General features: G+C 46.4%; 1 protein-coding gene across 1 annotated transcript in view; it reads right to left on the bottom strand.

Moving 5' to 3' along the window:
- The window catches only part of atg7 (ATG7 autophagy related 7 homolog (S. cerevisiae)), a 178,165-nt gene that overhangs the window by 99,170 nt on the left and 62,733 nt on the right, over window positions 1-16,262 (bottom strand). The window contains exons 12-14 of the mRNA XM_086001768.1: window positions 12,788-12,982; window positions 6,354-6,554; window positions 4,699-4,814 (exon numbers count right to left, since the gene is read on the bottom strand). Of these exons, the coding sequence (XP_085857894.1) occupies window positions 4,699-4,814; window positions 6,354-6,554; window positions 12,788-12,982 (512 nt within the window). The remainder of the gene's footprint in view (window positions 1-4,698; window positions 4,815-6,353; window positions 6,555-12,787; window positions 12,983-16,262) is intronic.

Below are 16,262 nucleotides of genomic sequence, written 5' to 3' on the forward strand. Positions count from 1 at the left end.
AAGCAGAAGCAAAGAGAGACAGAGGGTGGAACACTCAGGAGGCAGCCGGCACGGCAAAGCAGGTCGGCGTTCGGACCGAGCAGAGGGAGGGGAAAGTCCCAGAGGGTCCGATTCTCCAAGTAACGGAGAAACGATTTAAAATATATATATATATATATATAATATAAAAAAAATAGAAATACTGCGAAAAGCTGCAGGTCGCAACGGGAACCGCGGAGAACAGCGTTGGCAGCAGCGGGAAAGCGCAGGAGGAGACATCTTGACTCGGCGGGGAAGAAGGAAAAGCGCGGGAGGCGCCATTTTTGATTTTCAGGATGCCGAAGACTGGCAATATTACTGCTTTCAATAGTGATATAGAGGATTGGACCACATATGTGGAAAGAGTGGAGGTATATTGCAAGGTGAATGAAGTAGCGGATGATAAAAAGGCATCGGTACTTCTAAATCTGATGGGCGCAAGGACATACGGGCTGTTACGAAACTTGATCACTCCAGCCAAACCGATGGACAAGAATTTTAAGGAGATTGTTGATACCCTACAGGAGCACTTAAACCCAACACCGCTGTTGATAGCGGAACGATTCAAATTCTTCAGGAGGAATCAGCACAAGAATGAAAGTAACGCTGATTACCTCACCGAATTACGAAAGCTGTCAAAGCACTGCCAATTCGGGGCAGGACTGGCAGATTCTCTACGAGACAAATTTGTCTGCGGTCTCCTAAGCGAAGGAACACAGAAAAGACTACTTTCTGAGAAAGATTTGACACTGGACAAGGCTTTCAGTGTGGCTGTATCATACAAAGCAGCAGCAAGAGGAGCTGCAGAGATACAGCAAAAGCCACAGGACTTCGGCACCCATGAAATGACACGGGGTTTCGAGAGATGTTATCGCTGCGGCAGATCCACCCATGACCAGAAGGACTGCTGGTTCAAGGACAAAGCATGCAGGCAATGCGGAAAGATGGGACACATTGCACGTGTATGCAGATCTGGAAAAAAATCCGCTGACAGTAAAAAGGTCAATAAGGAAAAGTACAGAAAGGTACAAATGACGGACAGTAGCTCCGAAGACCAGAAGAGCGATAGCGACTCCGGAAACAAGAGACTAAGCTGTCTCAAATTACATAATGTAATTGCCAAAGAAGATTACCAGACCATTTGGGTTACCCTCACGATAGCGGGGTCCCCAGTCAAAATGGAGCTAGATACAGGATCAGCTCTGACCGTCATGAGTCGACGGGATTACGAGCGGCTATTTCCGCATATACCTTTGAAAGAAACATCCATTATCTTGAAGACATATACGGGGCAGAAAGTATACCCCAGAGGGAAAATAAGGGTGCCTCTTGTATACAGAAGTTGTATTTATACGTTCTGCAAGATGGTGGTCCTCCGTTGTTGGGACGTGAATGGATCAGAAAGATACCTTTAGACTGGCACTCCATTCAGGCACTGACGGTGACCAGTAAGAAAAAAAAAAATGACGACGACATCATACCTGGACGATTAAAAGAAATCTTGGCTAACGCCAAAGAAGTGTTTCAACAGGAACTAGGAACCCTGAAAGGCGCCACCGCCTCAATAAAAGTGGAAGATGCGGCAATTCCCAAGTTTTTTAAGGCAAGGCCGGTGCCATACGCAATTCGTCCAGCCGTTGAGGCAGAGCTGGAGTATTTGGAAAAAGCAGGCGTGTTATCCAAGGTAGATTGGAGTGAGTGGGCAACACCCATCGTCCCGGTCATGAAGAAAACGTTGAATAATGATAAATCTGAAGAACAGAGAAAAATTCGCATCTGTGGGGACTTCAAGGTGACTGTAAACCCGGTTCTTCACACGGTACAGTATCCTCTTCAGAAGATAGAAGATATTTTCACCTCACTATCCGGAGGGAAACGTTTCACCAAAATTGACTTAGCACAGGCATATCTACAGATGGAGGTTGAGGAGGCCTCTAAAAAGTATCTCACGATAAACACACACAAAGGCCTGTACCAGTACAATCGACTGGTTTTCGGAGTAGCATCAGCTCCAGCTATCTGGCAAAGAGCTATGGAGCAAGTCCTGTAAGGGATTCCGGGGACTCAATGCTACCTAGACGACATCCTTGTAACAGGAGAAAACGACAACGAGCACCTTGCCAACTTGGAGCAGGTGCTCACGAGGCTGAGAGAACGGGGCCTACGAGCAAATCGCCCCAAGTGTGAATTTTTCCAGAAACAAATATCATATTGTGGCCATGTCACTAACGAAGAAGGGTTGCATAAGTCACCTGAAAAAATTGAAGCAGTCGTAAAAGCCCCCGCGCCTGAAAATGTCTCACAATTAAGGTCGTTCCTGGGATTAATAAATTACTATCATAAATTTTTACCGAACTTATCAACTCTTCTACACCCTCTTAATGAACTTCTACAAACAGGAGTGATTTGGAAATGGAACGAAGACTGTAAACGTGCCTTCCATAAATGCAAAGACTTAATCACATCCGAAGAAGTTTTGGCTCATTACAACCCATCACTGCCAATCAGACTGGCGTGCGATGCATCCCCTTACGGCGTGGGAGCGGTATTATCGCATAGATTCCCTGATGGCTCGGAGCGGCCGATAGCTTTTGCGTCACGCTCATTGAACTCAGCTGAGCGTAACTATGCCCAGATCGACAGGGAGGCACTCAGCCTGGTGTGGGGGGTGAAGAAATTCAACCATTACCTACACGGACAAAAATTTACCTTGTTGACTGACCATCAACCCCTCGTCTCCATATTCAACCCATTATGACAGCGCAAAGGCTACAGAGGTGGTCCCTTTTCCTAGGGGCACACCAATATGACATAGAATACAAAGGAACAAAACAGCATGGGAATGCTGATGGGTTATCGCGCCTACCGTTGCCAACGGTAGAAGAGGCGCCTACAGTGGGCCCAGTGGAGATGTTCCACTCGACCATAGTGGAATGTCTACCGGTGACAAATTCTACCATTGAAAAGGAAACGAGAAATGACCCAACTCTCTCACGAGTCTACGATTTAACGGTGAAGGGATGGCCAGCACATGGCGAACCACTGTTGCCAGCATTCTCGCAAAGAAGAGAACAGCTGTCAAGTGTGCCGAGGAACCTTGATGTGTGGATCCAGAGTGGTGATTCCACCCAAACTCCAGGATAAAGTGCTGAAGGAGCTTCACGAGGGGCATCTGGGTGGAGTGAAAATGAAGAACTTAGCCAGAGCGTTTGTGTGGTGGCCAGGTATCGATGGAGACATCGAAGAAATGACCAAGAGCTGTCTAGGATGCCAGAAGGTCCAAAACGCCCCACCACAAGCCCCTCTACATCCATGGGAGTGGCCCTCATCTCCATGGCAAAGGGTACATATCGACTTTGCTGGTCCATTTATGGACTCAATGTTATTAATCGCGGTGGATGCACACTCCAAGTGGCCGGAGGTAATAAAGATGTCCTCCACCACCACGGAAAAAACCATCACAGTATTAAGGACCATATTCGCCAGAAATGGGCTGCCTGAACAGATCTGTTCTGATAATGGACTGCAATTTGTGTCCGAAGAATTCAGGAAGATCTTAAAAAACAATGGGGTTAAGCACTACACGTCCGCCCCATACCATCCCGCCACCAATGGATTAGCTGAAAGGTTTGTCCAGACCTTCAAGAAGGCCATAAAGGCCATGGGTAATGAAGACATAAATCTACAACATAAGGTAGATAACTTCTTGTTTGCGTACAGGAATGCAACACATGTGGTTACAAACGAAACCCCCGCCATGATGTTTTTCAATAGAAGACTAAGATGCCAGCTGGATTTGGTCAAGCCAAACGTCAGAAGGGACGTAGAGAACCGGCAATTTCAAAGCATGAATGAAAGGCCAACTAGAACCTTCCAGATAGGTCAACCAGTTTTGGCCCGGGACTACCGTACCGAGAAATGGCAGCCTGGAACTATTTGCACACGACTAGGACCGCTGATGTATACCGTGGACATTGGAGAAAGCATAATAAGGCGCCATGCTGACCAGATCATAGTCATCCGAAAAAGGACAACCTACACCACAACTCTATACGCCTAGTGATGAAGCAGAGATACCCATAGTATCTACCTCCAATCCGGTGATACTGGAACCAGATGAACCCGACACTGGCATTGAAGCCGAATCGACCTTGCCAAAAGAACCTACTACACCACCGAAACCTACTACACCACCGAGGCGTTATCCGGACCGAGTCAGGAAGCCTCCAGAGAGACTGAATTTGTAATTGATTAACTTCAGCAAATGTGTAGATTATTGTTCTTGTAAAAATGTTATTTAATGATTACTTAAAATGTTATGTACTATTTATCTAAAAGGGGAGGAATTGTAGTGTATGTACCTTTAAGAGGAACTATGTTTTTGAGGCCCCTGTGTACTGTAGTACCGGTAGTGACCACTCGGGTATATAAGCCTGTATAGCGTCTTGTGTAGTTAGTTCACCTCCAGACTTTGTTCAGTAAACACTTGTTAAATCAACTCCTGCATTCCGTGTCTCCATTAACACACGGATCCAACAGTAACTATTTTAGAACTTGCAGAATACTTGGATTTTCCCTGTAATTAAGCACTTAACAAAATCACACATTTTAAAGTCCTAGCTCGTCAATTACAGGGACACTTTGTTAAAAGTGGAATTACACATCAATATTTCAGCTTACCCTTCAGCATGTTGCAGTATAGAAACCATCAACTCCACGGCAAGCGCTCCAGCTATCATGGCCAAACCAGGACGACTCACAGTGCACTGCTGGTCTAGAGTGCGGTCTCTGGTCGACTAACAGAAAATACAGTGAATCATTCCTGTCAAAACTCTTGACAGTTACTTATTAATAATACCGTAGCCTTACAAGAGCAGCAAGATTTTTTATTTTTAAACCATGGTTAAAAATATATATTTGCCCTTCTTTCCAGTCCTGTGCAGCATGCATCATTCTCCAACGGGCAGAAAGTTCACCTGCTACTCTACAGCTGACCGCTGGGAAGTGTCCAACAGTGACTGAGCATCAACACTAATCCTTATCTCAGTTGGTATCTTGGCTTTGCTTGGGGCCTTCCTCCAGTGATCTGGCCAAGATCAGAAACTGTATGCTTGGGTACCACGGGCATGAACTATATCCTATTTCTCTATGGTAAATGCACTGGATTCCCAATAGGCTGTACCACTAATGCCTACTTATTTTCAAAAACTAAATAAAGTTGCTCTCAACCAGTTCAGAAGGTCACCGTATAACATTTCCTTGAAAGCAGATATTTAGGTTCCAAACTTTCAGTTTCCTTTTTCCACAAATGCAACAAGTCTGAATCTATATGAAGATTAAGTGCTATGTGTGCCTCTGTTGGTTAAAACAGTGAGCGGAATGGGTAGAGGTCAAAGGAGGACATGATTGGACTGGTCTTAAATTTACACCTTTTAGAGTGCTTTCCCATCTAGACAATAGTACGGTTAATGAATGCATCACTATTCGCCTTCCCTGAAAGTGAACTTTTTGCACATTATTAAAGTTTCTGAACGTCATAGTTTTGTGAATTCTATTTCTCTTTCTGTAAATCAACCAAAGATCCTCATCGTCTCAGTTATCATTCAATTTCGATGATGGACAGCAGGCCTCCAGTTAGTTAAGGCACCTTTGAACCACTGGTCCATTGCTTACTGCAGTCACTTTAAACTCTTCTGTATAACGCAACAGCTCTGAAGTCAACACAAGAATTGAACTTAAGACTATTTCTATCCAGGTGTACTACTCTGATTCCCAATATAATTTAGATCTCACGACAAAATAGCAATCTAGGAGTGGCATGAATTAAATAACAATTCAGTACTTGGCATAATGGAATATTAATTTCATACTGCTCAAAAATATGTAAAACAAGGTTTTAAGCAATAACTTCATTCCCTGTATTCATTAGTTGCCTCACTCATTAGACAATACAGCATATAATTTATGTGTTTCTGCATTACACAAACTCTTTTAAGTGCAAATCAGAATCCGTATAACAATTTTGGCCGTTTCAATTTTGAAGAGGCGAGGGATATCTACCATTAATTGCTGCTGCATTGCTTCCTAAAGAGCAAGATGCTATAGCAAAGCCATAAACATATCTAAAAACTGTAGCTTTATATATTCGATTAAAGTGCTGTGCATTATTTTAATTTTTACAGCTTTGCAAGCCAATCGATTTGGCGCCACAATGGATCCTGAACAAATAAGACGCAGGTAGCTCAAATCAGAACAAACCCAGTTACAATTTTCCAAACTCGCTCTTCCTTCTTGCACCATACTATGGCAGAGATCATTTTTCACACACGACTTACATCTCCAGGTGCTACCACATCATTGCAGAAGTAGCAGCCCAGTTTGTGGCCAGGAATGTTTGAGAAGAGTGAAGAGCCCGTCACAGAGGAAGCGACGGTGGCGGCAGCTGCAGCAGGTTCTCCAGACTCCTGTTTCGGCTTTTTCAGGCCATGTCTCATCACAACAAAGGTATCAAACCCCAAAGCCGCATTAATAACTAACTGTAAGCAAAAAATAATAATTTACATTCATGTTTAACCCCTTTTCCATCCCTTTTTTGCAACTCCTTTCTCCATTGTGGATTTTTACCAAGAGAGAAAGCAGGCACACTAAACCTTCGAATGCTTTATGCAGTAGATTTTCATTTTAACGCATGGAAGATTACGGTGGGTGCACCGACCTTTACTCCCAATGTATGCACTCCCATCACACAAGCCTCTGCAGTAGTAGTGCTAATTTGTAAAATCTACCCATATAGTTTTATTTAAAGTTTTACTTAAAGTACAAAGAAATGCATAGAACCCAAACAGGCCATTTGAGTCAATGTTGGCATTTACTCTCCATGTGAGCAAACAGCCCCGATCACACTTACCCATCCTATCCCTTCACCCTCTTTTCCTTCATTCAGCTACCAATCTAATCTTCAATGTTGGTGTGGTTTTTGCCTCAACCACTAACCCTGGAAATGAATTCCACAGCCTCACAACTCTGCGTAAAAAGTTTCTCTTATTCTCTTCCCTAAACCTCTTGTATTTAATCTTGTATCCCCTTGTTCTCGAATACTCAACTACTAGAAACAGTTTGCTTGGCTGCGATTTCCCCTACCTGGGCGGGATGAAGACAGGAGATGGTGGCGGCGGGTGATGAACCAGCTCCCGTGGCGATCCCAGCCAAAAATAAGAGCTTACCATTAAGGGCCTTGTTCGGCCTGCCCTGCGCGTTTCCCGTTCCAATTAATTGAGTGGGTCCGGCGACGTCACCGGATGACGCGCTTCTTGCCGGTATATTTAAAGGGGCCATGGCCCCGCTTGCTGACAGTTGGATTTTCTTTCGTGAAGCTTGTGTTAGTGAGTGGAGATCTGTACCATGACGTCTGAAAGGCAGAGATCTGCGCCTCGTTTCAATGGTGAGTCCCTCCAGCATCTTGTTGAGGGAGTGAGGGCACATAGGGAGGTTCTCTTCCCTGCGGATGGCAGGAAGAGGCCTCCCCAACAGATTAAATCAGTGTGGCTTAATATAGCCGAAGAGATAACGGTGAATTCAGTAGTGTGTCACACCTGGGTACAGTGCAGGAAAAGGTTTAATGATCCAAGTTCAGGAAATGTAAGTATAAACCTACACTTACCTTGATGGTGCTGTGCCTGTCATCACATCCCCACCACTGTACATTGCCAACCACACTCCTGCACAAAGTGACTCAGCCCACGATCCCTTAGACCTTCATCCATCCGTCTCTCTCTATTTATATTATAAGGTCCCCATCTTAATTTCCACCCCTCATTGTTATGCAATGAAAGCAAATAACAGCACAAAAGGAGGCAACTTGGTATCACCAAGCCCCTCCATCAAAGTCTCCCTGTGAAGCTGTATGTCATTCCATTAATGACGGTCATTCCATCAGTCTCTTTAAATCTTCTCTTCTTTGCCTCCTTGCAGGAAAAGATAGCCCACAATAAGAGGGAGAGGAGAGAATGGGAGGAGGTCCTCAGTCCATCTTTCATTTGTGAAGCGCGGAGGAGGCAGCACTCGATATTGCTGGTGTGGTGGAGGTTCGGGAAGTGAGGGACGGAGAGAGGGGCTCAATAGAAGCTGGTGACAGAATTATTATCCATACAGTTGCATGCCTTTCATCAGTCACGCATATGGGCTGTTATCTGATCAGAAAGTTAATGGTGATGATGTGTATAGTGGTATATGTCTGCACTTAAGATGTCATATATTTAAATCAGGTCTTCACTCTCCAACAGGTCTATCAGGAGCCCCCCCCCCCGACTGTCCAAGAGCAAGAGGAGCAAGACTGCTCAGAGGAGCCTCCTGCCTCCGAGGGCGCAGCGTCACCTCACACAACACAAACCAGCACCAGCGCAGAGTCGCACACCTCGGTGGGGCCGTCACAAGATAGAGTAGTGTTGTCACCTGATGTCTCACACATCACAAGTGAGCAAGAGCAGATGGTGGAGACAGGGACAGCAGTGGAGACTCCTCGCCGGAGGGCGCAGGACGCTCCCAGCTCTGCTCGGCTGCATGCAGACGCTGAGCCTCGGGGGGCCATCCAAGAAGAGGGTGATCGTGGAGCTGCAGAAACAAGTGCAGGAGGCTCGGACTGGTTTTACAACTGCGCTGACTACGAGTCTGCAGAGAATGGAGGAGTCCATCTCCAACATGAGCAGCACCGTGGCGCAGTCACTGGCACCTACAGCTTCCTCGATTGATTGATTCCCCTATGCAGGTGGCCATCCTCAGCACCAGTGCAATGACGACATGGTTTCTCTTCTAAATAGATGGTCATCTATCTATGGAGGATAAATGGGCATCTATGGGGGAGAAAAACCAGAGGCTCATAGACGTCCTTTCTAGGAGGGATGTCAGTATAGACGTGGGCCCTAATATCCGCACTGAAGTGCAGCAAGTGCTCTGCAGCTCCTTGCTAGCAGGAAAGTGCGGGTGTCCCATGAGAGGGATGATGGTGGGAGGGGACGTGTAAGTGGGGGCTCCGCTCCAAGTGCTCCAACTTCCACCCCCTTGCCAGCCCCTCGGTCAGAGCCGCAGATGCCTCCCCAGAGAGTGATGGCCAAGTCGGCCCCTGCACAGTCGCAGGAGGAGCAGGCTTTGGCAGGGCCCTCACAGGCCCCAAAACCCAGAGGACAACCACCAAAGGCGTCTAAGCAGTTGCAGCAGGGAGGCAAGGAGGCTGCCGCTACCTCTGCTGAAGCCACAGGGGTAGCACCACGTAGAAGCTCCCAGAAAAGAAAGATCCCACGCAAATAGTCAGAAAGGTTTTCACTTGGGTATGTTTATCAGTATCATTATAATGGTTGTAAAAATATGGAGCCATGTAATTAAATCATTTATTTCTCTCACTTTGCAGTCGCAGCCAGATGTGTGGGATAGATTGGAGGTGGCAGAGTGTATGGTCAGGGCTGACTGGACATGCAGCAATGATGCAGATGATGAAAAGGAAGTAGTCACTGATTGAATGGTTTATGTTGCTGGTGTGGGATGATTCCAACATGTGGACGCCTGTGCCAGGCCAATGTGTGACATCCACAAAGTTACTGGAACCTGGCATTTATGAGGCGTCCCTGGCGTTAAGACCAGTGCATGAGAGCGTTGCTGGCCATAACGGCTGTGCCGGCTCCTCCAGATCTTCCTCATCGGTGTTGCCAACCTCATGTTGCTCCTCCTCCTCCGATGAGGCTCTGCACCATCTTCATCATCTAGCGCCAGTCCTCGCTGTTGAGTGATGTTGTGAAGGGCACGGCAGGCCACGACTATTCTGGATACCCTCGCTGGTGCACACTGAAGTCCCCCTCCAGATTTGTTCAGGTATCTGAAAAGCATTTTAAGCAACCATATAGTTTGCTCGATGATGGTCCTCGTAGAGATGAGGCTCTGATTGTAACTTCCATCAGCCTCATTCGCTGGCCTCCTCAAAGGTGTCATCAGCCATGTCTTGAGGGGATAGCCCTTGTCCCCAAGCAGCCAACCTAAAAGACTGGTTGGCGGTTCGAACAGCTGAGGGATGGTGGAGTGGCACAGGATGTACGAATCATGGCAGCTGCCAGGGAACTTGGCGCACACCTGTATGATGATTTTATTCTGGTTGCACACCAGCTGGACCTTTAGGGAGTGGACCTTACGGTTCACAAAAGCTCTCGGATTGTGATGAGGTGCCCTGATCACAACATGTGTACAGTCGATCACTCCCTGCACCCGTGGGAGCCAGATAGAGCGGCAAAGCCGATCGCCCGCTCCGTCACACTGTGTTGTTGAGTGGTAAACTTTATATAGTTGCACGACTTGTTAAACAGGGCATTGGTGACCTGTGTGATGCATCTGTGTGCGGCGGACTGGGAGATGCTGCTAATGTCTGCGGCAGATGCCTGGAAGGAGCCCGAGGCGAAGAAGTTGAGGGCAAGGGTGACTTTGGCGGCCACTGGTAATGGCTGTTCGCCCCTTCCTCTGGGCTGCAGGTCTTCCTCCAGCAATGCGCAAAGGTCGGTGACCACCTGGTGCGATAGCCTGAGTCTCCTTTGGCACTGCTGCTCCGTCATGTTTAGGTAGCTCATCCTCTGCCTATAGACCCTGTGCTGGGGGCAATGCCTCCGGTGTGGTGCATCCCTGCGTTGATGCCCTCTGCCCTGTGCAGCATGAGGTGGTTGAGGAGAAGGTTGGCGCTCTTGTTGCTGCTGCTGCTGGTGTGGCTGGTGCTGCTGCTGGTGTGGCTCGGACTCGGGCGATCAAGATGTGAGAGCATGAATCGTGCCCATTTTGATTGTTGATACGCCAGATCCAGTTGAGTTGACAGAAGCAATCCGTCACTGGTCAGAAATTTTCTTCAAAGAAGGTTACAGTGAATATAGAATATGCAACAATTCCAAAGTGTATGAGGCTGAAAAGACTCTTTTTGACACTGAAGGCTACAGCTTTTGTCACTGATAGTGAACAGCTGTAAAATGGTAGCTTTTATACCACTTTTGCAGCTGTCACCTATGGAAAGCAATGGAGAATCTTTGAGAACCCGACTCCACTTACCTGGCGTGTTCCCCGAGGGACGGCAAACTCGTCAAATAGTTGGTAAAATTATAAGTGCCTGCTTTTAATCCTCAGGGCAGTTTCCTAGGCCCAACCATCTTCAGCTGCTTCATCAATGACCTTCCCTCCATCATAAGGTCAGAAGTGCAGATGTTCGCTGATGACTGCACAGTGTTCATTGCCATTTGCAACTCCTCAGATAATGAAGCAGTCCATGCCAGCATGCAACAAGACCTGGACGACATTCAGGCTTGGGCTGATAAATGGCAGGTAACATTCATGCCACACAAGTGCCAGACAATGACTATCTCCAACAAGCGAGAGTCTAACCACCGCCCCTTGACATTCAACGGCATTACCATTGCCGAATCCCCCACCATCAACATCCTGGGGTCACCATTGACCAGAAACTTAACTGGATTAGCCACATAAACACTGTGGCAACAAGAGCAGGTCAGAGGCTGGGTATTCTGCGATGAGTGTCTCACCTCATGACTCCCCAAAGCCTTTCCACCATCTACAAGGCATAAGTCAGGAGTGTGATAGAATACTCTCCACTTGCCTGGATGAGTGCAGCTCCAACAACACTCAAGAAGCTCGACACCATCCAGGACAAAGCAGCCCGCTTGATTGGCATCCCATCCACCACCTTAAACATTCACTCCCTCCACCACCGGCGTACCATGGCTGCAGTGTGAACCATCTACAAGATGCACTGCAGCAACTCGCCAAGGCTTCTTCGGCAGCACCTCCCAAACCCGTTCCTTCATCGTCGCTGGGTCGAAATCCTGGCACTCCCTCCCTAACAGCACTGAGAGAGTACCTTCATCACATGGACTGCAGCGGTTCAAGAAGGCAGCTCACCACCACCTTCTCGAGGGCAATTAGGGATGGGCAATAAATGCTGGGCTTGCCAGCGATGCGCACATCCCATGAACGAATAAAAAAAAAGGCTCAAGTCAGGAGTGCAATGGAATGCTCACCACTTGCCTAGATGAGTACAGCTGCAACAACAGTCAAGAAAGTGTGGCAGCATCCAGGATAGAACAGTTCGCTTGGTCAGTGTCCCGGTCACTGCAACCTCTCCACTGCCGGTGCACTATGGCTGCAGTATGTACGATCTATAAAATGCACTGCAGCAACTCACCATGGTTACTTTGACAGCAGCTGCCTTCTCTGCGACCTCTACCACGGAGAAGGAGAAGAGAAGCAATGTTGTGGGAGCACAATCAGCTCCAAGTTCCTTTCCAAGTCGCACACCATCTTAGTGACTCCTGCTAAAATGTACATGTGTGGACATTGCGAGGAGACAATAAAAAGCTTGGCCGTGATGCCTTCCCCACAGTTGCCAACAATAACTAATTTGGTTCAAGCATGGAACAATGGACGCTTGAGTGAGGTACTGCAAAGCTGTGGCACTATGTCCCTGCATCAGTCAGGAACTTCAGGATAGATGGAACGGGAAAAACATGGTTTAAGTGTGTTGTATTTTTGTGATTGCAAATTTAAAAACTGAAAGAAAAATCCAGCTAAGTAAAAAAAAAACTGGCCAGATAGAAGGGACATCTGCCCTATGCTAAAAGATTTATCTTTAATCTTTCATTACTGATTCTTTCTCTGTTTGCAGAACTTGTCACCGAACCACTGCCAATATGCAGTGAGTTGAGGCACGAACAATATTGCACCCAGGAAGCATTACCTTTCGCTGACTGGCTGCGATGACTGTGGGAAGCCAGCGACTCTCTCGCGTGTCCATTAGCAGGAAGATGACATCATGTGAGCAAATGAGCTTCTCCAGTTGTTCAACATCTTTCTGAGCCTGTTGCATCGTCACCGCAGAAAAGTTCACCGGGTGACCTGGCATCGGTATGCTTAGGTTAAATCCCTCCACTTTCTGCAATGACAAAAAAGTGAGTAGCAAGCCATCATTACAATGGCGTGCAGCTTGCAGAAGAGCTGGATTTTATTTTGGATTATTATGATACTTGTAAATTGCCCTTGGTGCTGCCCACTGAAGTTGATGAATGTAAGTTTTTAACATACAAGATGGCGATGAGGTTGGGTAAAGAGACTTCAGAAACTGACTCCACAGAGCCACTTTGTTTCCAGAATCTACAACATCATCAGTTTACATAGGGAAATTGAACGGGAAATCCTGATAAGATGCAACCAAGGTGACAATAGGAAGTAAAGTATGTGGACAGGAAGTGTGTGCCTTATTGAAGATTTCATAATAAGACAGAACTAAGAGAGCATTTATACAGCGCCGTCCCAAAATACTTGATAATCAATTAATTACTTTTGAAGTGTAGGCACTGCTTTGTAGGCAAACGTGGCAGCCAATTTGCACACATCAAATTCCCACAATCAGCAATGAGATGAATGGCCAGTTAATCTGTTTTTATAAATGTTGGTCAGAATATCGAGAGAAATCCTTGCCCTTCCTTCCATAGTACCATGAAATCTTAGCTAGATCCTCTATCTGGTGAAACACATTGATTTATTGCTGAGATACAGTACCCTTCAATATCTCAAACCAAGTGGCCATTATTCATGTGTGAGCAGACTATTGAGGTGCCAGCTTGGCCCGGTGGTAGCACTCTTGCATCTGAGTCAGAAGGTAGTGGGTTCAAGATCCACTCCAGGGATGACACTTCAGTATAGGGTGTCCTTGTACATGAAACACAAAAAGTTAGCATGCAGGAACAGCAAGTAATTGGGAAGGCAAATGGAATATTGGCCTTTATTGCAAGGGGGATGGAGTATAAAAGTAGGGAAGTCTTGCTACAACTGTACAGGGCGTTGGTGAGACCACACCTGGAGTACTGCATACAGTTTTGGTCTCCTTATTTAAGGAGGGATATACTTGCATTGGAGGCAGTTCAGAGAAGGTTCACTAGGTTGATTCCTGAGTTGAAGGGGTTGTCTTATGAGGAAAGGTTGAGCAGGTTGGGCCTATACTCATTGGAATTTAGAAGAATGAGAGGTAATCTTATTGAAACATAAGATTGAGGGGGTTTGACTGGGTAGATGCAGGGAAGACGTTTCCCCTCGTGGGGGAATCTAGAACTAGTGGGCATAGTTTCAGAGTAAGGGGTCGCCCATTTAAAACGGAAATGAGGAGGAATTTCTTCTCTCAGAGGGTCGTGAATCTTTGGAATTCTCTACCCCAGAGAGTTGTGGAGGCGGAGTCATTGAATATATTCAAGGCGGAGATAGACAGATTTTTGAAAAACAGGGGAATCAAGGGTGATGGGGAGCAGGCAGGAACGTGAAGTTGAGGCCAAGATCAGATATGATCTTAGTGAATGGCAGAGCAGGCTCGAGGGGCCGAATGGCCTACTCCTGCTCCTATTTCTTACGTTCTTATAGTACTGAGGTACAGTATAGTACTGAGGCAAGTGCTGTCTTTTGGATGAGATGTTAAAGAAAGTCTGTTCAAACCTGCCTGTTTAGGTGGATGTAAAATATTCCATGGCACTACAGTATTTGAAGAAAGTAAAGGGGGTTCTCCCAGTCCTGGCTAACATTTATCATAGTCAACACCTCAAAAATCAGTTTAACTCATCATTTATCTCACTGCTGTCGCATGTCGTACATTACAACGTAACTACACTTCAAAAAGTACTTAATTGGCTGTAAAGCACTTTGGGACGTCTGGCGGTCGTGAAAGGCGCTATATAAATGCAAGTCTTACTTTTTTCTTTTCAAAACAAGTGACTACACTTCAAAAGCAACCTACAATTTTTATTCCCTTCACTATAGGATCAACACAGATTTGGTCACTTTAAAAATTGATAATGCATTATAGAGAACAACTTGTAGTTATATAGTGCCTTTAACACAGTAAAACGTCCTAAGGCACTACACAGGAGTATTATAAGACAAAAAATTTGACACCGAGCTACATAATGAGAAATTAGGGCAGGTGACCAAAAGCTTGGTCAAAGAGGTAGGTTTTAAGGAGCATCTTAAAGGAGGAAAGAGAGGTAGCGAGGCGGACAGGTTTAGGCAGGGAATTCCAGAGTTTAGGGCCTAGGCAACAGAAGGCACGGCCATAGAAACATAGAAGATAGGAGCAGGAGTAGACCATTCGGCCCCTCGAGCCTGCTCCGCCATTCAATGCAATCATGGCTGATCATCCAAATTCAGTACCCGGTCCCTGCTTTCTCCCCATGTCCCTTTAGCCTTAAGAAATATATCTAACTCCTTCTTGAATATATTTAATGAATTGGCCTCAATTGTCTTCTGTGGTAGAGAATTCCACAGGTTCACCACTCTCTGGGTGAAGAAATTCCTCCTCATCTCAGTCCTGAATGGCTTACCCCTTATCCTTAGACTGTGACCCCTGGTTCTGGACTCCCCCGCCATCAGGAACATCCTTCCTGCATCTAGTCCTGTTAGAATTTTATAAGTTTCAATGAGATCCCCTCTAAACTCTAGCAAATATAAGCCTAATCGACCCAATCTCTCTTCATATGTCATTCCTGCCATCCCAGGTATCAATCTGGTGAATCTACGCTGCACTCTCTCCATGGCAAGAACATCCTTCCTCAGATAAGGCGAACAGAACTGCACACAATACTGAAGGTGCGGTCTCACCAAGGCCCTGTACAACTATAGCAAGACATCCTTGCTCCTGTACTCGAACCCTCTCGCTATGAAGGCCAGCATGCCATTTGCCTTCTTAACTGCCTGCTGCACCTGCATGCTTACCTTCAGCGACTGGTGCACAAGGACACCCAGGTCTCGTTGCACTTCCCCTTTTCCCAATCTATTGCCATTCAGATAATAATCTGCCTTCCTGTTTTTGCCACCAAAGTGGATAACCTCACATTTATCCACATTATACTGCATCTGCCCAATCACCCAACCTGTCCAAATCATACTTGGCCACCAATGGTTGAGCGATTATAATCAGGGATGCTCAAGAGGGCAGAATTAGAGGAGCACAAATATCTCGGGGGGGTTGTGGGGCTGAAGGAGATTACAGAGATAGGGAGGGGCAAGGCCATGGAGGGATTTGAAAACAAGGATGAGAATTTTGAAATCGAGGCGCTGCTTAACCGAGAGCCAATGTAGGTCAGCGAGCACAGGGGTGATGGGTGAACAGGACTTGGTGCGAGTTAGGACACGGGCAGCCGAGTTTTAGATGACCTCAAGTTTACATAGGG

This window comes from Somniosus microcephalus, chromosome 11 (genome assembly GCF_052327205.1).
Source record: "Somniosus microcephalus isolate GS21.2 chromosome 11, FLI_Smic_1.0, whole genome shotgun sequence".
Lineage (NCBI taxonomy): Eukaryota > Metazoa > Chordata > Chondrichthyes > Squaliformes > Somniosidae > Somniosus > Somniosus microcephalus.